Source organism: Vipera berus, assembly GCF_964194415.1.
Source record: "Vipera berus genome assembly, chromosome: 2".
NCBI classification, from domain to species: domain Eukaryota; kingdom Metazoa; phylum Chordata; class Lepidosauria; order Squamata; family Viperidae; genus Vipera; species Vipera berus.
In genome coordinates, this window is record NC_138203.1 from 122,169,209 (window position 1) to 122,194,622 (window position 25,414).

Genomic DNA, 25,414 nt, shown 5'->3' on the forward strand with positions numbered 1-25,414 from the left:
CAAGCAAAATGCCCTGGTCCATTCATACTGTTTTGTTTAGGAAACTCTCAATTGGTCTCTTTAAACATTAGTTTTCAGGCCTATTAGGCAGCACTGATAACATGCAAAGAATAAAAGAGGAGAGAATAGTAATTGCTTGCCAAGAACTAGGAGGGGACTCCATTTTTTAAAAAACTGTATAAAGGAAACAAATACAGTAGGATACCATTCCATGTGTTGCCTTGACAACAGAATTAAAAGGTGAATCATTTCTTATTAGACAAGTGGGGTTTGTACGATTCTGCATTTAACCATTATAACTTCCAGGGTCAAATATTGTATAGTTGCTTCTGCTATTTTGTAAGTCCAAATGAGTGTGGCAAATACAACCCCACATAAATCTGTATCGTCTTCTCTTGTCCGCTAGGCAGAGTTTGCTACGTTTATAGCAACATAAAGCCCAAGGTGACATATATAACTGTTCCTCTTTCCATTTTTTTTTCTCTCCAATCACCCTGCGAGGTGAACTGGGCTGGTTCAGTCATTCAGTCAGCTTCTGCTTCTGAGCAGGGACTAGAATCTTGGTCTCCCCGATGTGAATCTAACACCTTAACCGTTATAATATGCCAGCTCTCAACTCATTGCTTATGAGCAGTAAGACTATCAGTGGCTACTTATGATGGTTGTTTGTTGCCTCTTCATAGACTCATTGCCTATGAATGTCAGTTGCTAGGAAACAAAAGCAGGCGCTTGCTGTGTATTTGTTCCTAAATATGGACTCCCCACTGGTATCTAGATAATTGCTCAGGGAAGTGAATCCTGTCCTAGTTAGATTCCTTGTCTGATCTAACGTGGGTTTTCTTACCTTAATACCCAGACTTTAATACATTCTAGACTTCTTCCCAGAACAAGGTCCAAGGCAAGTTGGAATCTTCCATATTTGATAAATGTCTATTGTGACATTTTCTCTGCTAGATTGGTTAAAGGCCCGCGCCTAGTATATGTTTTCATGGGCAAATGTGACTGCAAGAATTCAATTCAGTCTGACAGAGAACAGTCCTAGGTATTCAAAGGTTGAGTCAGTATCTACTGTTTGCTCAAGGCAAAGAAATCTCAAAACAATTTCCAGCTTATAGAAAACTATTTGCTTCAGAGTAAAGCAATTATGATTCCTAGTAATCTCTGAGCCGCCTCAGAAAGTTCAAGAAGACTTCTCCGATACAGATTGTCTACCAGCTTTCCCTTGTAACTGTGGAACTACTGAGAGATGATGGTTACAAGAGTAAGCTGATCTGAACAAGGAGGATTAGCAATTTCAATGAACTAAGTAGGAGATCACTGGGCATGACCCAGAATCTCAACAGACAATGGCTGAATAGGGCACAGAATATGAAAAGGGGAAAAAAAACAGTCAGAGACCACCAACCGGCATTTGAAGCAGAACTTTTAATTCCCTTCCCTTGTCAAAGAGAAGTACTGGCAGTTGTGCACAACCACAATTTAAATCTTGAAAGGACTAAACAAGGATTTGGCTATAAACTGGCAAAGCAAGGAGTAGCGCCTGCCACTGGTTATTGGTTACCCACAGAGCTTCCATCTCAAGCCCTTCAAGGGGAAGGACAGAGAGACGAAAGAGACTGCCTGCCCTCCAGGAGAAGCAGCGGTTTCTCAAGCAGTGGATGGCAACAATATGCACTGGCAGTATCCACGTGCCGTATCTTGTTGATGGAGAAGAGGGCTTTTCTGGCAACCCTGGGGGAGGGCACGTTCAGTTCATGGGCATGAAGCTGGCATGCTGGTGAGAAAAATCAGTCGAGCCTCCAGCCAAGGAAAGAAAAAGACATTTGGTGGTGGTGGGGGGAAATGGTTGGAAATAATTACTGCTGCATGTAAACAGATCCACAGGAATCTCTTCCTTCCGAGGGCAACCCACCCACACTCATCCCTCCCACCCCATAAGACAGCCTCCTTGGCACCACCCCTGCCAACTAGTAAGTAAGAGGCAGAAGCATTACAAAGGGAGTTCAGGAGGGGCAGTGTTACACTCAGGCAGAGGGAAGAGCTTTAAGGTACAGAGATATGGAAGGGGCTGCCGGGGATGTGCTCATCTCCCCATTTCACCACCAGGATGTAGTCGCCTCTGTCCTTCAACAGGTAGGTGACGTTGTACAACCGGTTGCCCAAGTGCTTCACCACGATCTCCTCACATGGAGTCTTGGGGCCATGTACACCCACCAGCAGCATGTTGTTCCCTGGAGAGGAAGGAGGAGAGAACAAGTAGTCCTTACAAAGGTCATTTGCAACGGTTGGGCTGAGGGGATCATCCACTTGATTAGAGGGTTTAAAACAATTGGCTGGGTGAATCTACCTGGCTGCATTCACACATTATGAATAAACTTATATCCCACATAAACATGGTCCACAAATTACAGTAACTAGGTTCACACAAACCATTCAGCTAAAACCAAACCAATTACATAATAGCCCAGTACAATAACCAAGCTTGCTTGCAGGCCTTCCCATCCCAGTCTCTACTCAACTGAGCCTTCAAAAGCTAACCATACAAAAAATTGGGGTGTGGCTTTCTAAGAAGACCTAAAATATCAGTATACCTAATTGGAGCTATGGGATTTTCTACGCAGCTTCCCCACCCTACCGAGGCATTTACACCCACCTGCTTTGCTGCAATCGACGGTGAAAGAGTTCTTTTGGCCAAGAAAACCCTTGTTGAGGCCCAGCCCCTTGGCAACCACTTTGCTGGCATCTGAAGCAAATTTGGGTGCTGCTCCATCAGGTTTGGCTACTCCATCCATAAAGACTGAGGAAGTCTCATGGAGGCTGTGGCTGGGAACAAGGCGGGCCCCTACCAGGAAGAAGAGAAGAATTTAACCTTGGGATTTACAGCATATCCAGTCATATCAAGGCAATACGTTCTGCATCATCATTTTGATGGAAGCTCTAGTCTTTAGCAGAATGCAATAAGGTGACGCTACTGTTGTATTTCTACAAAAATTGGCTAGCTTCCCCAGCCTATGTCCCTTCGGATGGTTTAGGGCTTCCTCTAGAGACGATGGGAATTCAACAAGAAGTTAAAAAGTTGAAAAATACAGACATAAAATTAGTATTAAAAAGACTCTCTAAATAGATCACAGGCAACTTTTTTCCTCCCATTGTGCGATTACCTGTAATTTTAGCTTTGAAAGGACTGCCAGCAATGTGATATGGACCACCGAATTTGATGGAGATGAGGTAGCTGCCAGGTGCCATGGGTGTGTAGATGACTTTGTAGCCCTCTGAGCACTCTTGGCAGTCCATCTTCACCTTTGAGGGACCGTCAATAGTGACAGACAGTGCCCCAGGCCCAGCGTTTGTAGTGTTGACTATGAATTCAGCAGGGTGTCCTACAGATGAGAGGGAGAGAGAAAAAGAACAAATGAAACCAGATAGTTAGCTTTTACCAAAATCTCACGGTAGTCTTTGGCATTAGTCCAGGTTCCTTTTTACCTGTCACACCACCTTCCAAGCCAGGGCCATAGGCGGATACCATCCCTGGGTCTCCAGCTTGACCTATTTCCCCAACACGAATCTTGAAGGGACTGCCAGGTATGTGGCTTCCATTGAACTTGACATCAACCGAGTAGATGCCATTCTCACGGGGAATGAACCGCACTGCGTACTTATCTGCAGCAAGACAAGGGTGGAGAAATGGGCATCTTTAAAGGAGAGGAATGTTAATATGAGTACCATATACAGGAAAAGGAAAGGAGAGCTATCTAAATTTTTGCCTTTTCGTCTGTATCTGATGATACACTATGCTCCGTGTGAAGATCTTGCAATATATTCGAGTATATTAAATCAAACCTGAGTAGTATTTTAAGACAGTATAAAGCAGACATGTCAAACACAAGGCCCAGATCCGGCCTGCGAGGTGGTTTCATGTGGGCCGCAAAGCCATCCTGGAAACAGTGAGGGAACGGCCCCCACTGCCTTGTCCCTGGCCCAGAGACCCTCAGATCTGTCCCACTCCTGCCCAGGCCTCCATAGGCACCCTTGATGCGAACGACGTAGAGCTGGCCATGCCCACCCAGTAGGCCATACGCACTCTAGCCATGCCCACCCAGTAGGCCACGCCCACCCTGGCCATACCCACCCGGCCCCCTGAGGGCAACCGCAATGCTGATGCGGCCCTCAATGAAATTGAGTTTGACACCCCTGGTATAAAGGAAGATGCGCATATGTACTGTATGTGTAAAAATCCTTAAAATGCTAATTTAAAAGCAAGACAGAACAAACATGCTTGGAACAGGTTCAGGCTTTCACAAGTAAATTAACAAACTAGATGTGTTTACTGATTAGAAATAAAAGGGGCTTATAGGCAATTAAGCTTTCTCCATTCTCTGTCTTTGCAGGTCCCCAACCTGGGTTATTTGCAAAAAGACTACTTGCTTAATATGCAAATAGAACTGACAAAATTTAAACTGATGTCTTCCTGACCACAAAATTGTAAGAACTATAGCTCTAATATTTCTGAAGGGCACCAGTTGATCCAATTTGTTCTCATCAACTGCTTCTTTGGAGGTGCCACTTATTGGGAGTGGACGTTCATTCAGTGGAAATGTAGGTTGGATCAGAGGTGAAAGCTCTTCTTTCATGGCCATGAAAGTAATCTGCAGAGAAGGCAGGGACTTCACACAAAAGCCACGATTGTCAGATTTTAGCACTGCTTTGCAATTGTAGTTGTGTCTCCACATGTAGTCATAATATTCAACAATAGATTCTCAACCACTTGCAGCTTGCAGGTTACACGGCAGAAAATTCTGTACAGGCGAAGTACCAAGTCCTACGTCTCCTCACTTTAAAAGATGGGTAGATTCAACAGCATTTGACGTAAGAATCCACAAAACTGAAAATGAGTGTTAGTAGGTCGCAATTCACCCCTCGTTAGTTAACGTGGCAAAAAAAAAAGATCATGTATAGTTCACACAATCTTCTCAGTAAAAGTAATGACTGTGGAGTGGAGTTTGTCTCCCAATGTTGTTGAAGGCCAAGTATGATGAACTTACAGCTCAATATCTACACAGCAAGGAATCAAGAACAAAGCTTTGGTTTGAGAGGTTGTTTCGGGTTGCAAAAGCCACAGTTCAGCACTGGCTAAATCAGTGCTTGGACAGCTAGCATGATTTCTCACCTAGTGGCCATCGGTTATAGCAAGTATAGAAATCAGTGATATACAGCTGGGCATTAACTTTTAGCAACCACATAAATGCACTTGTAATGGCTACTATCTTACAAAATCTCCATATCCTTTTGTAAGTTCTTACAAAATTTCAGCCATTTCCTTTTAAATTTGGGGGATTGGCAGTTAGCTATTTGTGTTGTGAGTACTCACTTTACACTGCCATGAGTGAGCTGACCTATGTTGTCTTATAATTTGTAGGTAGTTGTGAGATGTGCTTGCTGCTTAAAATAATTAAGTCTTAGTAAGCGTACTCAGGGAATGCTCACCAGATGGGAATTGTGACAGATGGAGTTGGAGTTACCCCATAATTAGAGTTGGGACAGAAGCATTTTTTCTTATCCTGGATAGTTCAGGCCCTGGAAAGGAGATCTGTCTGCTAAAATCCTTAAGTAAGTGGCAGGGAGCCAAGAATCTGCCTTTGCTTTGGCTCTGGGCCCGTTTCTGTTCTTGCCTCCTGAAGCAGCCAATGTGAACTGGAGAACTAACAGCGTGGGAGACATTTTGTTGCCTTATCTGTGCGAAGCCCATCACGGGACCTTAGTAAAGTAGCTTGAAGATTACAAGTATTGCCAGTTGTTTTGTCTGCCTCTCTGTAGGGCTGGGTCAGCCCAACTCTATCACCACTCTTGCTCCAGCTGAGCTACTAGTGTTACAGACTGGAGGAAGGTAAACAAGTGCCTTTTCTCTGGATCTGAGTTGTGGCCTTCAGACTCAGAAAATGTCTGAGGGGACCTTGGACTGTAACAGTGGGCAGGAGTCCCTTTATCAGAGCAAGTTTTAAAGAGCCTTGGTGGAGCAGTGGGCTAATGCCTCCTTAAGTAACACCAGCTGCCTGCAATTAGTGCAGGTTCGAGTCCCACCAGGCTCAAGGTTGACTCAGCCTTCCATCCTTCCAAGGTAGGTAAAATGAGGACCCAGATTGTTGGGGGCAATAAGCTGACTTTGTAATAATGCCTCTTGGGGGGGGGGCTAATAAGCAGGCGTATACATAGAATGAAGGCTATTGCTAAGCACATTGATTTGTGCTTTAGATTGTAAGCCGCTCTGAGTCTTCGGAGAAGGGCGGGATATAAATGGGATTTTTTAAAAAAGGGGGTACAGCTGTTTTTTAACATCTACAGTGTGACAACAACTGATTAGAGCAACCTGTTTTTGACAGAACTAACCATAAAGACTGTGGTGACTCCAGTGTAACTTAGCTGGGTGAAGGGTTACATTACAGCAACTCTCATTCACTTACAAAGCTCTCCATCTGCTTCCAAGCCTTATTCAATGCAGACTGTTTCCTCTGAAAGTCTGTAATGGTGCAGGCTGAGCTACAACGGAGCACAATTACTTTGCGGCGCTGCTACAGCACCCCACACTGCAATACGCAGTTGTTTTCACCAGGATGCAGTTTACTTTTTTCCAAGTACATGGAAAAGTACTTTCAGCGTTAATCAAGTAGGCAATTTAGGTTTAAAAATGCTTCTACATTAATATTGTAGCACGTTTCAAAAGGCAACTGGATTTTCCTTGGTTTTTTTTTCTTTCCTTTGAAAATGTTTTGCTTCTCATCCAAAAAGCTTCTTCAGTTCAGAAGAAGAAATTCCAGGTGTCTTTTGGAAACAGCACCTTTGGGACAACCATGACCCAAACCTTATCGGCTTTTTAATAACAAGAATGGAACCTGGGATCTGGTCATGGAATGGTTCAACTTCTAACACAAACAAACATTTCTAGACTCCACTTTCTGGAGCTGGAGAAAAAGGCTTTGGTAGCCTTATCCTTTGCTTTAGAACTGGAGGCGAGATAAATGGGTCAGCCAGCCTTTTGTTCCAGCACGCTTAACCGGTCACTTTGCCAACACATAGGACACCAGAGCTCTTACCTTCATCAATTTCGGTGACATGGCATTCCTCCAAAGCCCCCGAGGGGCTATGCACCTTGGCATCAATCACACCCTTGGCCCCGTTCAAGCTGACAGCGAATGAGGCTGGCTGGTTCACTTTTAACCCTGACTCCTGGAAGCACAGAGCACATGAGACAGCAGAAAGGGCAAAGAGGGCCGTGGCATCCAGCTCCAAAGCCCTGCATTCCCCCTCCCCCACCCCTTCCCAGCAAACACAAGACAGGCTTCCACTTACCTGAGCCAGGTGGCTTAGAGAGGGAGAGCTCCCCTGGAAACTGGACATGGCACAAGCGGCAGGCAGGCAAGCAAAAGGGGGACAGTTTAGACAAGGGGAAGGCTGGGTAGCCTTTCAATATGGCAGATCAGCAGATGCAGCATGCCCAGGGGAGCTCTCCATCTTTAAACCTTGGCACGGAGCGCAGGACTGTTAGCAGCCTTTAAACGAGACACGAGAAAAACCCCAGAGCAGATCCCTGTGTGGCCAGGAAGTTGGCACCGTGACTATTCTGAGTGAGGCTGCCTTGAGGACCTCCTTCCCCCTGCAACTGACCAGACATTCAAGCCAGCTACCCCTCCGCCCCCAGGGCTGCAGGACAGATCCCTGGACACTTTCTCATCAGCCTGGATCTACTCTCTCTTCCTTTTTTTGTGGTGAAGGAACACCAACTCAGGAGAGCAACAGTGCCAACTCTACCCAACCAGCAGGGGGAGCAAGTGGGCGGTTTCTCCCAGTGCCTCACCTGAAGACTAGAAACAGTGAGTCGGCGGGCATCATCGGAGGTGGAGGTGGCGGGTACTATAAAGGGGCTGTCTGGGATGTGCTCGTCATTGAACTTCACTGAAACCTCATAGTCACCTGTCAGGAAAGGAGAACACAGAGGGGGGGAAAAAACCCCGTCAGGCACTAATTCAAAAGGGTGCAAGCTCCTGAAGGTGAATTAAACAGAATGTCTAGTTTAGCCAGTAGGAAGAAAAAGAAAGCTTGTGCCCCCAATGGCTGCTGCATGAAGACTTGTTTTGGAAAACGTTTAAATTCTAACACTTTAAAGATGTTGCATTTTAACTCTTTTAACTCGTCATCCTTTTTTAAATCAACAGGTTTTTTTTTTAAAAAAACACACTTTAGTAAAACAGAACAAAGTAAATGCTTCAGAGGGAAGAGTGGCTTGAGTTTTTGGGAAGCTGGGAATTGAAATTCCCTCCCAGATTCGCTCCGTGTGTCCATATGGAGAAGCTGTCACATATGTATTATTTGGCAGCCCTGGGTGCACAACTTGCAGCAGCATTTGGCATTTAATGGTTTGATTGAGATGACGCATTTTGACCGCTGCCAAAAAAATGTCAACACAAGGTCTCCAACAAGTTAGATCTCTCTATTTAAAAGGCATTTTTGAAGCTTTAGCATATGGTAGATCCCAACCATGGTATCTTCTTCAGCGCTACCTTGACAAGATTTATAGTAGGGTTAGAACAATGCTGCTTCCAGATAGAATATTTTGATTTAAGGCAAGCTCTTTGGTGTTTGTGGGGGGTGGGTGTGTCACCCTCTTTGGGATTCTTCCCCTCAGCAAGTCTTCCAGATGGTTGCTGCGCTGAACAGCTGCCAGTCTCTCTACCAAACAGAAAGTTCTTTTCAACTTTGGATGAAATGCTGCTCTGTTGGACTGCATTTGCCTGCTCTGCAGTTCACTGAGGGGTTTGCCAGAGCCTATTCCAAGGGAAGGTGCTAGAAAGGGCTCCCACATTCTCCCTTCTCCAGCCCCGACCTGGGAATATGCTGCATCACGAGATACAGTCAACCTAGACACCACTTCCTCCCATGAACTCTAGAACATCTCGGTTTTCACGTCCTACAAAAGCGAGAGAACATGCTATGACAGGGGTGACAATCTGTGGTCCTAGGGTTGGGTGGGGCTCCTCGTTTCCATTTTCAGGACCTTCTGGACATTGTTTTGGAACACAGCTTCCTGCGATTTGAAGTAGAGGCACTTGAAAAAATACAGTGTAATTTCTAAAATTAAAAAAGGAGACTTAAGACCCTCGAAACCTCTCTGACAAGTGTGCTATGACACTACTACCTTAAAAAAAATAAAGGCAGCCATCCCTGTACTATAGTGAGAATTAATACTGATTTCCTTTGCCCCAATAAACTTTTCCATTTGTTCAGCCTTTATTTTTCTACCACTTGAAAAGAATAGGATTTTCCTATCCTGCTTCTACAGATTCACAATCCCTTTTTTTTCCCCATCTTTAAGAGAAGAGGTCAACGCTTCACAATAAACTTGCCAGAAACCGTGATTATAATCTGCCAGAAGATCTTTAACTTTTCGCCTCCTCTCCATAAATGCACAAATCAGACCCTGGCCCGACTGAAGTTGCAGCTGACTTTAATCTATATTTAAATATTTAGCTCTATTGCAATCGTTTCTAGCTGAAGGCATGACTGTTCCACTTCCCCCACAATCACTTACCAGGCTCTTGCACAATATATGAAACTCCACATGAACCATCTTTCCGGTCCTCAAAAGCAATCTCTGCCTTACTAGGACCCTCCACAGCAATGGATAGACCACCGGCTCCTGCCTCCCTTGTCCAGATGCTAAAGTCAGCTGGGGAACAAGGCACACAGTTTTTATTACAAAACCATTACGGATCTGTAAATCCATGAAGTAGATGTGCTCCAAATACATTATGCAGTCTTTGCAAAGGGCAACCAAAATAATTCAAAAAACTTGAGTTGTCTGGAACTTCTTCATCAGATCTGAAGTTCCTATATGGCAATCCCACCAACTGGCAGTTTCCCCTTCCATGCTTCCTGTAATGGGATGTGAGAATCACTCTGAGGAACAGGAGGAAAAGCCGCAGCCAAAACAAAGATCATATAAAAGAAATCCCAATTCAAAACAGAAAATGTAGTTTGACAAAACATTCAAACTCAACCCTTCCTGGTTCTCGTTAGAATAAAGGCAGGGAGGGGGAAAGGAACATTTAGACTGGCAAGATTCCGTTGCTGTAACCCTATAATAAAAATTATGTTAGCATTTATAACTTTGGCTTCTTTCTGGCTTCCTCCTCTGGTCTATCTCAAAGAGCCGACAGTTCCTCACTGGAAAATGAGTTCCGGTAACTGTTGTATATCCTGCATAGCTTTGCATCTATTTGAAGCCTGACCCCTTTATCTGTGAGTTCAGGGATAAAGTCAAAGGAACTATGCTAGATAGAATGCAGTTCTGGGAAATTGCTTTCCGGCTGTTTCAATACCACCAGCATGATCGAAGCTCCATTCATGGACATGGATTTTTATACACTACACATAGGCCTTAAGCATTAATACCATCAGGAAAAGCAGAACAGAGCAATTTCTGCTAATCTGGAAACAACGCAGAGATCCTCCACTAACCCACCATCCATCACCATGTGACGCATTAGCTACGATGTAAAGGTGAGCATTACATTAACCTGCTTTCCTGCTCCCAAGATACTCACAATTTAAGCTCTTCCCCCAGTTGATAACCATACCTGGCACACCAGCTTCAGCTCTCTCCAAGCCTGGGCCACCTGCCCGGACTTTGTGTGCACCACCTTCACCAAGAGGGCCCACTGTGAACTGGAAGGGGCTTCCTGGCACGTGCTGTCCTTTATACTTGACGCTGACTGAGTGGATGCCCTTCTCAGTGGGCACAAAGCGGATGCAGTAGGTGTTGTTTTCTGCCTCCAAGATCTCTGCATCATGGGATTTGCCTGATGGGCTGGTCACCTGGGCAGTCATGTCCCTGATGTTGATTTCTGGGGAACACAGCACAAGAATCACATGGATGCAGAGTTGCACGGCTACCATTTTCCTACATGAAATATTGGTTCTAGCTAGTAAGGCTCCTTCCCACTATAGAACATGGAACGTATGCTGGATATACATTAAGCCAGAGTTTATTAAATTGGCCACATTAAATCAATCAATTGGCTAGTTAATGCTCATCATAAACCAGGGTTTGGAAATCAGAACTGTTGAATCCATTCAATATGCTCAGTCTTTTGCTGCTAAGACTTTTTGACGCCTGTCTGAAACTATCCAGGACTGAGCACTTAGTTCCGTACCAAATTCAGCATTTGCTCAAGCAAGCAGGAATATGTGGAACGGTTACAATGCTTCCTTTTGTCCTCAGAGGAGGTGTGGTGCCTTTGCAATAGCTCTCCATTCTCCCTGGATTAGTCTCCTGCGTAAACAGCCGTTCAGCCCTCTGCTTAGATGACTTCTCCTCCTTGACTTGCTTACCTGGGATTTTCAGACTCAGGTCACATTGGCTGCCAATATTGGAGACGGATGGGGCTTTGCGGCAGCGCGTGATCATTTGTTTCATTCTTCCCTCTCCTGTCACCTTCACAGAAAATGGGCTCCCTGCATCAGAAAACCAGACCTTTTGGTCACAAAAGAAGGGAAGCAAAACCTACCTGCTAATGGTAGTTTTAAATAGCCCCAAACTCTTCACAATCCAGTCAGTTCTTATGTAGCCTTTCAGGGGAGAAATTGATAATAAGATTTGGGCAGAAGCAGGATGGTATCAAGGCTATACTGCACAGAAGCATTAGCTGTCTTGCAACAACCTAGGACAGGAGTAGGCAACTTTGGCTCTTTTATGACTCATGGACTTCAACTCCCAGAATTCCTGAGTCAGCTACGCTGACTCAGGAATTCTGGGAGTTGAAGTCCATGAGTCATAAAAGAGCCGAGGTTGCCTACCCCTGACCTAGGAGATGTCGGTTAATATCCTGCTCTCCAGGATAGCAACAGCTTTTCTTTCAGCACTCAGCCTTGCTAAGTTGAATCATCATGCGCAAGTTGCCATATTTATTAGGTTATCAGTCCTGGAAGTGAAGAACTGAATAGGTCAACAAACCCCACAAAAAACCTTGTGACATAAAAGAATGTCCTTAAGGAAGCTAGCTATGCTACTTTTCACAATGTGGAATCTCAACTATATGCCTAGCTCTGCTTAAAGCATTCTCCAATCTGGTGCCTCCAAAGGATTTGGTTTGTGACTCTGTGGCATGACAAATTTAATGGTCAGGGGAGATGGGAGTTAATTTGACCTAAATCTAAAAAGCAGCAGATTGAGAAGAAGAACTAGAATTATACAAATTGTGGAGTCCTTGGTGCTCTCTGAGCTTGGTTGTTTTCTTGCAGACATTTCATTAGGAAGCCAGGTAACACTAGTTTGGTAATGAAATCTCTGCCAGAAAACCACCAAGCTCAGAGAACACCAAGGACTCCACAGTTTAACACTCTCTTAGTATCATACAAACTGACAAACCCCGAGGCATACAATCCCACTTGCTCATGCAACTCTTGCATGCAACTGTTCAAAACTAGATGTGTTTTGTAGGTAAGGATGTCCCATCATTTTGAATTCCTATTTCTCTACTTAATCCAAAAGCAAGCACTGGAAAATAATGTCCACTTTGACTTTCAGCTACTGCCTTTTACAGTATAGCAGAAGTCCTGGAATGGATTGGCGCTGTCTAAATGAGCTAGACTACAACCCCCCCCCCCCTAATTCAGCTAGTCTGGGAAATGCTGATTTGAGGAAAGTGCCTGGGAGACAAAGAGGAAGAATGATATTGGCAGGTATATGAATCTGTGGCAGCTTCATAAACCAGGGGTCCCCAGCCACCAGGCCATGGCCCTTTTGGAACCAGGCCGAACAAGCAGTGGGCAAGTGGATGAGCATACGCAGCTCTGTTGGTGTGAGAGGTATGTGCAAATGGCACAGGTGAGCACATGAGCCCAATGCTTGCGCTGAGCCATCCCCTCTCCCCACACACTCCTGCTGCTGCCACTGCCGGCGGTCTACAAAGCTGGAAAGTTGGGGACCGCTGGCATAAACTAAGTGATAATTTTCCAAGTAATGTTTTTGCACTCCCTTGACAATGGGAAATTTCACTGTTGACTTTTACAAACAGTTTATCTATTTGGAATCCAACTCTTACAACAACTTGTACAACAATCCAGATTTTAAAGATATTTCTGTCCGATCCTTATTGGAACCATCTTTCAGGGCACCCTGAGCCCGTTTTTGGACCCACTTTTGCTCCCTTGGTCCCATGTAACTCAACAAGGACAGATGGCGAACTCACCTGGCACGTGCTGATCTGCAAATTTAATGTTGATGATGTAGTTGCCAGGCTCTGTTGGGCAATAGGTGACTTTGCAAGTCCCATCTTCCAGGTCTTCTGTATTGATATCAACCTTACTGGGACCTTCAATGGATAAGCTCAGACCACCATAGCCTAAAGAAAGATCCATTTATTACGAGAAGCTATTGGATACATCTGAGCACCTCGTTATTGTGGTATAAATATGCATGTTTAAGAACAATACGGCAAGTGGTATGTACAATTTATGCTAATGCTGCATAATTTCCATTTAATTACTCACAAAAGTGAAGCGTATAGGTCACTTCAGTCTTGTCTGCATGAAACCTTTCCTTTCCTGGAGACACTTCACTGAGAAAATCTTATTTTTTTTACTTTTCAGACGTTAGCACTTAATTCTAGCAACAGAACACTAAGCTAGGGTTGTTCTTAGTTCAATCTAAGCCTTCTTTTAAATCAGGTAGTTGGAATGCCATACAAGTAGTCCCCAACTGACAACAGTTCATTTAGTGGCGGTTCTAAGTTACAACGGCACTGAACAAAGTGACTTATGACGGTTTTTCACTTATGACTGTTGCAGCATCCCCGTGGTCATGTGATCAAAATTCAGATGCTTGGCAACTGGTTCATATTTATGATGGTTGCAGTGTCCCAGGGCAATGTGATCACCTTTTGCAACTGTCTGACAAGCAGTCAGTGCAGAAGCCAGATTCAATTAACGACTGTGTTACTAACAACTGTAGAGATTTACTTAACAACTGTGGCAAGAAAAGTCATGAAATGGGGCAAAATTCACTTAACTAATGTTTTTTTTTTATTTTTTTATTTTAATTCCATTTATATCCCGCCCTTCTCCGAAGACTCAGGGCGGCTTACAAGCTTAGCAGTAGCCTTCATTCTATGTATATGCCTGCTTATTAGGGCTTTCGCACACACCCCAAGCGGCATTATTACAAAGTCAGCTTAATTGCCCCCAACAATCTGGGTCCTCATGTCTTGCTAAGCAACAGAAATTTTGGGCTCAATTGCGGTGGTAAGTTGAGGACCACCTTTATAAGACCTTCTTAACCATTCCAAGCCGGCTAGTATCCTGATAGAGCTAAAGGAAGGAAAATGGCACAAGAGCTTTCCAGAACCTTCTGTCTTAGCTTAGCAAGCTCCAAAAATGAAATCTGCCCCGCGTGGATCAGGAACTCCATGTTCTGTACCAGCCTACTACCGGCCCTGCAGAAAAGGCAGGGACAACCCCTTTACAAGAAGGCAAGAGGCTGGAACTAAGCCTGCCAAATTTATGGACACAAAACAGAGCAAACAGAGCAAAACAAAACACAAACCATGAAACAGGAGCTATTCAAACGGTTGCCTTCAGCAAACCAGCCCTCCCACACATTCCCCTTTTAAACAGTTCAGGGCGTGGCTTCTCTCTGCCTCCTTCCGAGGTGCCCCATTGCCTTCCTCTGTTTACTCCTGCTTGACTGCCTCCTGCATCGGGCGTCCTGGAACAGGGCCAGCTGTGGGTCATCTTCATCCACACTGTCAGGCTCACACAGCTGGGTCTGCGTCGTAACCAGATGGGAGGGGCCTAGATGAGGGCTCTGCGGAGCCTCAAGGCTATCCTCAGCAAGCTCTCCAACACCCCCTCCTCCTCCTCTGAATCGTCCGACCCAACTGCCGAACACACAGGCTGACCCTGAATCACAACACTCCATCCTATTTGCTTTTCCTCTGTAGGTTGCTTTTTAGATTAGCCTACCTCAACGTGGCACCCTTCAAATGTGCTGGATTACCATCTGCTACCATTTCCAGCCAACACAGTGACAATAAAAGTTGTGAACGTCAAATTAAAAAAAAAACCTAACAATGTAACTTAAGACATTTCACAGGCTGTAATTAAAACTTCCTTTGTGTACCTGCATCCCTGGTATCAATGATGAACTCTGAAGGTTCAAAGGTCCGGCCCTCACTGAGTCCTGGGCCAGAGACCCTGACACGGCTGGCATCTCCAATTTCTGACTGGCTGATCATCACTGTGATAGGGCTGTTGGGGATGTGCAGCCCATTTTTCTTGATGTTCACAATGTGCTCCCCGATTTCCTTGGGGACGAATGAAATTCCTACAGAGACATTTGCAAGAGATAGAAGAAGGAGATAATCCGTTAAGCCTCTCCAACTATCTTTTTCTACCCACGAATTCTGCCAATTGGCTCAGAGATAGGGTAAAAAGGGGCAGTTCTGGGCACTCACCAACATGTCCATTGCGTAGGCGTTTGAGCAGACAAGGCTCCTCACGACCAGAAGGTGGGATCACTGTGGCTGTCAGCTGGCTCAAGTCTGTCTCGGTGATGTTCAAGGGAATATCAGCTGATGAGCCCACTTTGAGATGGGACATGCGCATTGTATCATCACCTGTTGAAGCAGAAGCAGACAAAAGAGCCTTCAGTGTAAGCCAGCTAGCTGCCTAGCCCACCTCACACCAGAGCAGTCTCAGATCTCACCAGTAATCTTGGCGGTGAAAGGACTTCCTGGGATATGCTTGTCATTGTATTTCACCAGGATGTTGTAGTCTCCGGGCAGAACTGGGAGATAGGACACTGTACAGGTGCCATCCTGGTTATCAGTGCATCCAATCTCTGCCTTAGAGGGGCCTTCAATGGCCAAAGAGAGGCCCCCTGCAAACATCAGAAGGTCAAATACCGAAGACAGATTAGCCCTGACAAGCTCAATACCCAAGTTGTCTGAAGGAATCCCAATAAGTGATTTGTACAATGTAGGTATATATTTGTTGCATTAAGTCCTCCCAAGGAAAAGATACAGACAGAAGTAGGAACAGTTCTGGTGGGGGGAGCATATGTCAGAGCTTACCTTCTCCAGCATCTTTTGTGTTGACTGTGAAGACAGCTGGCTTGTTGACCACACCATGGGTGAGTCCGGGACCGTAAGCTGTCACATGGCCACTGTTAACAAAATCCACATAGAACTGAAGGGGACTACCTATTGAAACAGAAAGTGGTCATATCATTTAGCTATCACTCAGAACTCACAAATCCCACTCCTCCAGGATAACTGGGAACTCCACAGTCAGCAGTTTTACCTGGGATATGCATATTGTCGTAACGGATGTCCATCTCATGCAATCCAGCCTCAGTGGGGGCATAACGCACTGTCACTGTGCCATCCTTATTGTCAGTAATATCTGGCTTTGCCACCTTACCAGAGGGCATGCGTACCTCTCCTTTGGAAGGGGGATGGGAATAAAAACAAAAACAGTTTGGTGGCTTCAATTAGTCTGAATAGGAAACCATAGGGCCAGCATTGCATACTATTCTATTAGTATGGAATCAGTAAGACATTTGAACAAAACCTGACTTCTGTAGTCTAATGTAGCAACTCACAGGATATGAGCTAGGGCATTTGTCTGCACTAGACTAGAATTCCCTAGGAATTTTGCACGGACATTTTTGGACAGTGATGGTTTCAGAGGCCTAAAGCTAAACACTAAAATCCCCCTTCCATTCCCTGGGGATGTACAGGTACTCTGGACTGCAATTTCTGTTGTATCAGTTGGGAATGATGGCGACTGCATTCCAATATATCTGGAAGAGACAGGAAAAGCTGTGCTATTTGTGCTTGAAGTGATATCCTTAGCATCTCCCCTGCAGCTCCCAACAGATGGTTAGTCACTCAGCTTATTCAGTAGATACCAATGAAGTGAAAATTCTGGCTAAAGATGGGGACACAATTTTGGTGTCAAATCCAGGTCAGAGATGACACTTAACAACAGTTGCAATAAGCAGACCACTTTTCTGCAAAGTTCTAGGAGAAAAGTTAAGAACACCTGCAATTCCCTTAAAATAAAAGCTAACAATTGCCCGTATAATAGTAAATAACAGTTTGACCGAAGCATGTAATATTGAAAAGGGCACAAGGCAGGGGTGTCCGTTATCACCTCTATTATTTGTTTTAACATTGGAGATATTATTGATTAAAATACGGGATTCGGAAAAAATTAAGGGAATTCAAATAAGAGATCAGGATTACAGATTGAGGGCGTTTGCAGATGATCTGGTTGTCACGGTGACCCAGCCAGAAAAGTCTGTTGTAGGATTGATGGAGATAATAATGCAATATGGGAAAGTTTCCGGATTCAAGGTTAATATACAAAAAACTAAAATGTTGTCTAAGAACATGACAGTATCACAAAAGGCTGTTTTAGAAGGGTTAACTGGATTTGAAATTGTTAAAAGGGTTAAATATTTGGGGGTATATTTGTCACCCTCAAATGCAAAGTTATATAAAAATAATTATGAAAAGCTATGGGGAAAAGTTCAAAAAGAATTGGATAGCTGGAAAAAATTACAATTGTCTTTATTGGGAAGAATTGCAGCAGTGAAAATGAATGTCTTGCCGAAATTTTTATTTTTATTTCAAATGATACCTATTCTTAAAAAGGATTCAAACTTGGAGGAATGGCAAAAGGGTATTAATAAATTTGTCTGGGCAGGGAAAAGGCCACGAGTTAAATTTAAGATTATGCAGGACAAGCGTGAAAGAGGTGGTCTCAAAATGCCCAACTTTAAATTATACTATGAAGCTGCTGCTTTGTCAGCGATAAGTGATTGGATTAATTTAACACAAGGAAGATTATTAAATCTTGAAGGTCATGATTTGTTATTTGGCTGGCATGCATATTTACTGTATGATAAGAAGGTAGATAATGTGTTTAAGGTGCATATTTTAAGACATGCTCTGTTGCGAGTTTGGAAAAAGTATAGACATAAGTTAAACTATAAGATACCTTTATGGGCAATACCGAAACACGCAATAGAAAACATAAATGTTGGGTTTAAACATGATGTGACTACATATAAGGAAATTTTAAGTTTGGAAAGGAATGTATGGCATTTGAAGCCGTATAACCTTTTACGAGGAGAAAAGATTGTTCAAACCTGGTTTCAGTATGGGCAACTACAGGCCAGGTGGAAAGATGATCAGAAAATTGGTTTTTCAATGACTGATGGAAATGTGGTAAAGCAAATTAGAAATCAGGGTCAAGCACATATCAAACGGATATATCTTGCATTGATAGAAATTGATTCAGAGACAGAACTTGTTAAAGATTGCATGATAAAGTGGGCTCAGAATATTCAAGAAGTCATTACAATGGATACTTGGGAAAGGATTTGGGTGAGAAATGTAAAATTTACGCAAGCCCAAAATTTAAGAGAGAATTTTTATAAAATGTTTTATAGATGGCATTTAGATCCCAAAAAATTAGCAAGTATGTATCCGAACTACCAGCCTAAATGTTGGAGGTGTGGTGGTGAAGATGCAACGTATTTTCATATATGGTGGACCTGTAAAAAGGTTAAAGCTTTTTGGATTAAAATTTGGTGGAATATGCAGAAGATATTTAAGAGAAGGATAAAGTTTTCTCCGCAACTGTTCTTACTGGGTATTATTACTGATACTACTGTTGTGGACATTAAATTGATGTTGAATTTAATTACGGCAGCAAGACTTTTAGTAGGGCAATATTGGAAGAAGGAAGAACTGCCGACTATAGAAGAATGGACTTTAAAAGTTTCCAACCTGGCGGAAATGGCAAAGATTTCGGCGTACTTGAAGGACCATTCGCAACAGAGATATATTGTGGAGTGGAAAAAATGGATTGATTACATCCAGAATAAATATGGGACTAAAAAGTTTCATTTAGCATTTGAATAAGTATTGATGTGATATTTATATTGCTTGTAGTCATTTTACAAGAGCTAAAGTGCGGTAGATCTAATAGTTCATTGTTGTTAGCATATGGTAGTTTATGATTGTTTCTACTATTATACCTTGTATTTAGCTCTGGGAAGTCGGGGAGGGGGGAAGGGGAGGGGGGAGGGTTGGGTTGGGTTGGGAAGGGGGGTAGGTGGGTGGGGAGGGGTTGTTTTGTTAAAGATAAAATGTATTGAAAAACTTTTCAATAAAAAAAGCTAACAATTCTTTTCTGCATCTTTTAGTTATGAGGAATGCGAAAAAGAAAGTCGGACTTAAAACCTTCAACCCACCCATCTCCATAAATCTTCAACTTTTTCACAACTTTCAGCAGACATTGCCCATCAACATGTTAGCTGTAAAAGACAAGTTATTTAAAATAAAAATAGGGATGGGGAAGCTGAATTCTGCCTCATATTACATGTTGCATTCCCAGGCTGTTAATGCACACAACTTCCTTTAAGTCACATTTCCACATTACCTGTTATCTCTCCTTTTTTGATAGTGAAAGGAATAACCAAGTCGAAAGGCCGCAGTCCAGCATCCAGCCCGTTCACAGGACGATCTGTTGCCTGGAAAACAGAGGTGACCCACCATCCCAACAAGAGGAGTGAGAAACATGGAGAGCATGTTGAAAGAGAAAGGGCACTTACAAGATGACAAGACGGGATGAGAAGAAAAGGCAAGAATCCATAAAAAAGCAATGGAACATAGCTGACAAAGACAGACTCTGAAAAGCCCCTAGTCCCTCCTAAAATATCCTAAATGCTAGAATATGGTGGCTGGTAAACCAGGTGCACTGCTGAACACAAGTGAGCTGGACAATTTCTCTTTTCTTTAAAGTTCAGGGTTGCAAAGTCTGGATTTTGCAAGAGTGGGACCCTCATCACTTTTGGATGCAGGCTTCGAACCCAAGACATGACAAGCTTTTGCTATGGAGCTGAATGTTCTCTCTCCATAGCTTTCTATACCAATAGCTAATGAAACAATTAATTGGAAATCTTCAAAGACTTCAAAAGCTGGCAAGAACTAGAACTCGAAAGTCAGAACGGGATTTAGGATTTTTCCCCCAAATCAGAATTTCAGGCAACTGCATTACTTATTTCCCCTTTTGTTTTAAAAAAAGCACTGGAGCAAAGAGAAATTAATTCAGCTGTCTTGTCCATAGTTCGTTTCAAGACGCACCTGGCAATAGCATCCCCCAAGAGCATGACTATTCCTGCCCAGCTTTCTTTATGTACCCCCCCAAATTCTACTTCTCCTGCTCTTAGAGGAGTTAAGAGACCTCAGATTTTCCAAACCCCCGTGCTTTTAGCTGCCAGATTAGATACTCCTCAGAAGGGTTTAGCTTAGCTGCTGCTTATTCATGCTATACTCCTGTCCCTTTCTGCTATCTTGCTCTGTTTGGCTGGCATGCTTGCCTATGTCTGGCTTATATTCAGTTGGAATGCTAAGTACTGGGATCCAACCAGTGGACAACCAGACAGACACCAGCCATCAGCAAGCTTCCCCCCCCGACCCCCCCACCCCCACCCCAAAAAAGCCAGACCAGCATTTACTTATAGCTAGCCAGACTCCCAGCAGACACCCTAAACCAGGGATAGGCAACCTTGGCTCTTTTATGACTCGTGGACTTCAATTCCCAGAATTCCTGAGCCAGCATAACATAGCATAGCATAGCATAGCTGGCTCAGGAATTCTGGGAGTTGAAGTCCACGAGTCATAAAAGAGCCAAGGTTGCCTACCCCTGCCCTAAACAAAGAGGTGAATCACATTCATTCATATCCTGGAATAAGGATGATACCTAGCCTGACAGGGTAGGACCTGGAAGCCCTCCCTAGCAGAGGCCTTGACAAGAACGACACACAAAGCATGGATGGCATCTAGAGATGGAGGGATGTGACCTCAGACAAAGACACCCTGGGAAAAGCACCAAACCTGCCACATTCTGGAAGTTCTCCTACCCACTCTGGAATTCAAGCAGAGCAGAGCAGATATAGTGAAGGGGGAGTATGCTTGGGTGTGTGTGTGTGTGTGTGTGTGTGTGTGTGATGGTGCAAAGAAAAGTGTCCTCAAAGCCAATGTTTTGAGTTTCTTGCAAGCCACATGAGAAAGCCCCACTCCAAGAATACCACAGCTGCAGCACTGCCCTCTGTGTAAGCTCTTAAAGGAGTTTATGATAGGCAAAGCGTCTCCATTTCACTTCCACTTCTCATCACACCTTGCAGAATTAATAAATAAATAAATAGCTAGCTAGCTGGCCGTGTCTGTGGAGACAGACTGCTGGAAGAATGTTTCACGTTTGCAGAGACTGCCAAGAGAAATTAGCCAAGCCAGCAAACAAGCAGCAGCTACCCAAGAGGAAGTGACCCTAAATTATTCAACCGTTAGTTGAAAAGTTTAGGCCTCTCTAAAAGCAGCCCCATTTCTCCAAGGTTCATTAAAGCTTGGCAGAGGGGAAAAATAAGGAACGTTCAGCAGTTCGCTGGTTTTCTGAGGGTCACTGTTTTTATAGTTGCATTTAAAAGAAAAGAAAGCCCTATCTGTGCAATTGGTATTATAACCATATCCGGTTTGATTCTGGCTGTCGCTTGTGCTATGGAGGGAGACCATGATTCAGTGAAGGAGTGCCTGCTCTGCATGGTGAAGGTCCCACATTCAAGCCCCAATATCTCCAGGTAGAGGATCAGATAGCTACCAATAGGAAAGCCCAACCAACAGTGGCTCTCAAAAGATCTCAAACAAGATCGCAAGTGGACAATTTCATTCTTCTAAGTAACACGCAGAACAAATACATCCTGCACTTCGAATTTCAAGATTGTCTGTTTCTAGCTTCCCGGTGGAAAAAAATGAATTTCAAAAACAAATTCATCTGCTCTTGATGGCTGTATCTTCCCTGCGTCGTAACAGGGAGATACTGAATTCTACCCCACACCTTCTGCAGCTTGGTGGTGTTTCAAGGGACAATAGCTAATGCAGCTCCACATAGCATCTGCCCATATTCCCCATAACAGGACCATAATCTTTGGGTCTGAGTAATTCAGTTGTGCCGGTCTTGGGGAAAGGGCTGGCTCCTGACGCCATGATTTGAAGCAGCAACGTCAGCCCCAAGCAGTGCCAAGGCAAGCAAAGCAGCCATCTGAATTCCACGGGGCGGTTTCTCCACCCTCAGAATGCGCTGGGCTAGCTTTTCCTCTATGAAACTGAACTGTTACTGCCGGTCCCCAGGGCTGCTGTGCGCCAGGTGCGTATGCGTAGGGTGGGGCACGCATCGGCTGGGCCATCTGCTGGGGGGTCGTGCGCTCACCATCCAGGGCCTGTGGCAGGAACGGGGCAAGATGGTTAGAACAGATCGACGGAAAAGCCAGGTCCAAGCCACGCTGTCATTGTTGCACTTCCGTTTCAGAGCTCAGACACAGAAAATGGACAACGGTTCTTCTTTGGAGTTGGAGAACCATCCCCAAGGAAGATACCTTAATCGCTCGCTGCTTAGGAGACCTTGTTTGCAAAGGGCAAAATGACTCAGTGCTTGCCGTTTGATCACAGGGTTTGGACTTGTCTCAATTGATGCTAATCTCTGAGATTCCACTCTTCCCAACAGCCAACAGCCCCCATGCCAAAACATAATACTGCTCTTCAAAAGAAAGAAAGGGGGGGAGGGAAGAAGGAAAGAACTCATCGCAAAGGACTCGGGTTTGATCTTGCCGCTACCCAAGTGAGAGCTAGAAGCTGGTTTTTAAAAGAACTATCCCACTACCTGCAATAGCAAATGGCATACAGAATGAGGACAGCCAAGGAACGTGAGGGAGGACATGAGAAAGGAGCAGTCACTCGGCTCTGCCCCCTGAAGCCACACGCTTCAATCCTTTTTATTTAAAGAGGAGGACAACCCAAACTGTCCAAAGTGTTGTGATTCAGGGTCAGCCTGTGGGTTCGGCAGTTGGGTTGGACGACTCAGAGGAGGAGGAGGGGGGTGTTGAAGAGCTTGCTGAGGGGGTTGGAGAGCTTGCTGATGAGAGCCCTCAGCCAGGCCCCTCCCACCTGGTCACGACGCAGACCCAGCTGTGTGAGCCTGACAGCGTGGATGAAGATGACCCACAGCTGGCCCTGTTCAAGGACACCCGACGCAGGAGGCAGTCAATCAGGAGTAAACAGAGGAAGGCAATGGGGCACCTCGGAAGGAGGCAGAGAGAAGCCACGGCCTGAACTGTATAAAAGGGGAATGCGTGGGAGGGCTGGTTTGCTGAAGGCAACCATTTGAATAGCTCCTGTTTCATAGCTCCTGTTTCATGGTTGGTGTCTTGTTTTGCTCTGTTTTATGTTAATAAATTTGGCAGGCTTAGTTCTAGACTCTTGCCTTCTTGTAAAGGGGTTGTCCCTGCTTTTTCTGCAGGGCCGGTAGCAGGCTGGTACAGAACACAAAGTTGATGGCAGCACCTGGCTGACCTTGGCAGATCTCTGAATCCCAAGTAGGGCCAAGCTCGGTTAGCACTTGTATGGGGGACCACTAGGAAATTCCAGTGCTGTATGTTAGATCGTAAATTGGAAAAAATGGGAAGAAACTAATGGCAAGCAAATTTGGTATTGTCGCCAAAAGAGGGGGGAAAAAAGTCTACTGGGACATGTCCAGGAAGTCATCAGGCATCCAGTTTGATTTAAGGGAGGCTTTACTTTTCCTAAGACCTAGATCCTTAAAAAAAAACCTTCATTGATTGCCAGCCCAAAATAATGATCTCACCGCAACATGTGTTATATAACAAAGTACCAATTTACATTTGGAGAAGAGGTGGCTGCCTGAAATTACATAGTATAAACTTAGCAGGAAAGTTTCTCCATTTGCTCACGCACTGAGAGAGATTAAAATAGAAAAGTTAAGTTTTCTTTCTTTTTAAAGATTTTCAGTGCTGCTCCTGAATTTTGAGGGTTGACAAGAAACGTCTGGGCATCTTTTCTGTGCAGATGGGTTTAATATTCAGATTTGTTTTTTCTCAGAGGACTGCACCACCTGTTTGTTGGATCCGTGCCCCTCCTGGCTAGCTTATGCGGCTCGGGAGGGAACACGAGGCTGGTTCCATGCAGTAATAACTGCTTCTTTGAAGGAGGGTGTCTTCCCTGCCGCCCTGAAGGAGGCGGTGGTGAGACCCCTCCTCAAGAAGCCTGCTTTGGACCCGGCTGTTTTAAACAACTATCGTCCAGTCTCCAACCTTCGCTTTCTGGCGAAGGTTGTTGAGAGTGTGGTGGCGCATCAGCTCCCTATGTTCCTGGAGGAAACTGATTATCTGGACCCGTACCAATCGGGCTTCAGGCCCGGACACAGCACGGAGACGGCATTGGTCGCACTGGTGAATGATCTCTGGAGGGCTAGGGACAGGGGCTGCTCCTCTGTCCTGGTCCTATTAGATCTCTCAGCGGCTTTTGATACCATCGACCATGGTATCCTGCTGCGACGTCTCAGGGGGTTGGGAGTGGGAGGCACCGTTTTACGGTGGTTCTCCTCCTACCTCCAGGGCCGCTCGCAGTCGGTGTTGACAGGAGGGCAGAGATCCGCCCCGAGGTCTCTCGTTTGTGGAGTTCCTCAGGGGTCGGTTCTCTCGCCTCTCCTGTTCAACATCTACATGAAGCCGCTGGGTGAGATCATTCGTGGTTTTGGGGTGGGGTATCACCAGTACGCTGATGATACCCAACTTTTTCTTTCCACCCCAAACCAACCCAGTGATGCCCTCTCCGTGATGTCCCGGTGCCTGGAGGCGGTTCGGGTCTGGATGGGGAGAAACAGGCTTCGTCTCAATCCCGCCAAGACTGAGTGGCTCTGCATATTGGCGTCTCGGGTTAACCATGTTATTCCACCTCTAACGATGGGGGGTGAGGTGTTGCCCCCCGTTGATAGGGCTCGCAACTTAGGCGTCCTCCTGGATTCACGGCTCAATTTTGAAGATCATATAGGAGCCGTGACCAGGGGGGCTTTTGCACAGGTTCGCCTGGTGCGCCAGTTGCGTCCCTATTTGGACCGAGACGCCCTACGCACAGTCACTCATGCGCTTGTGACCTCCCGTTTGGACTACTGTAACGCTCTCTACATGGGGCTGCCCTTGAAGACCACTCGGAGGCTTCAACTGGTGCAGAATGCGGCCGCGCGAGTTGTAATGGGGGTTTCCCGATACTCCCATGTAACACCTCTACTCCGCGAGCTGCATTGGCTTCCGGTTGCCCTCCGGGTGAAATTCAAGGTGCTGGTTATCACCTATAAAGCCCTACATGGCCTGGGTCCGGGTTATTTGAGGGAACACCTGCTGCCGGCATCAAACGCCCTTCGCCCAGTGCGCTCCCACAGGGAGGGTCTGCTCAGGGTTCCGCCGGTGAGAGATTGCCGGCGGGTGACACCCAGGGATAGG

General features: G+C 45.0%; 1 protein-coding gene across 4 annotated transcripts in view; it reads right to left on the minus strand.

The window, feature by feature from the left end:
* Positions 1-1,406: 1,406 nt before the first annotated feature.
* The window catches only part of FLNA (filamin A), an 85,671-nt gene continuing 61,663 nt past the window's right edge, over positions 1,407-25,414 (minus strand). For 2 of the 4 annotated variants that reach the window (XM_081320610.1, XM_081320609.1), the window contains 17 exons: positions 22,232-22,339; positions 19,504-19,594; positions 16,351-16,491; positions 16,122-16,250; positions 15,755-15,928; positions 15,504-15,665; positions 15,170-15,373; positions 13,242-13,394; positions 11,383-11,505; positions 10,629-10,895; positions 9,581-9,718; positions 7,850-7,965; positions 7,089-7,221; positions 3,484-3,660; positions 3,162-3,380; positions 2,654-2,842; positions 1,407-2,231 (listed from right to left, as the gene is read on the minus strand). In XM_081320610.1, the coding sequence (XP_081176736.1) occupies positions 2,044-2,231; positions 2,654-2,842; positions 3,162-3,380; positions 3,484-3,660; positions 7,089-7,221; positions 7,850-7,965; positions 9,581-9,718; positions 10,629-10,895; positions 11,383-11,505; positions 13,242-13,394; positions 15,170-15,373; positions 15,504-15,665; positions 15,755-15,928; positions 16,122-16,250; positions 16,351-16,491; positions 19,504-19,594; positions 22,232-22,339 (2,712 nt within the window). In that variant the 3' untranslated portion in view covers positions 1,407-2,043. The remainder of the gene's footprint in view (positions 2,232-2,653; positions 2,843-3,161; positions 3,381-3,483; positions 3,661-7,088; positions 7,222-7,849; positions 7,966-9,580; positions 9,719-10,628; positions 10,896-11,382; positions 11,506-13,241; positions 13,395-15,169; positions 15,374-15,503; positions 15,666-15,754; positions 15,929-16,121; positions 16,251-16,350; positions 16,492-19,503; positions 19,595-22,231; positions 22,340-25,414) is intronic. The other 2 variants (XM_081320612.1, XM_081320611.1) reach the window with 1 other exon arrangement.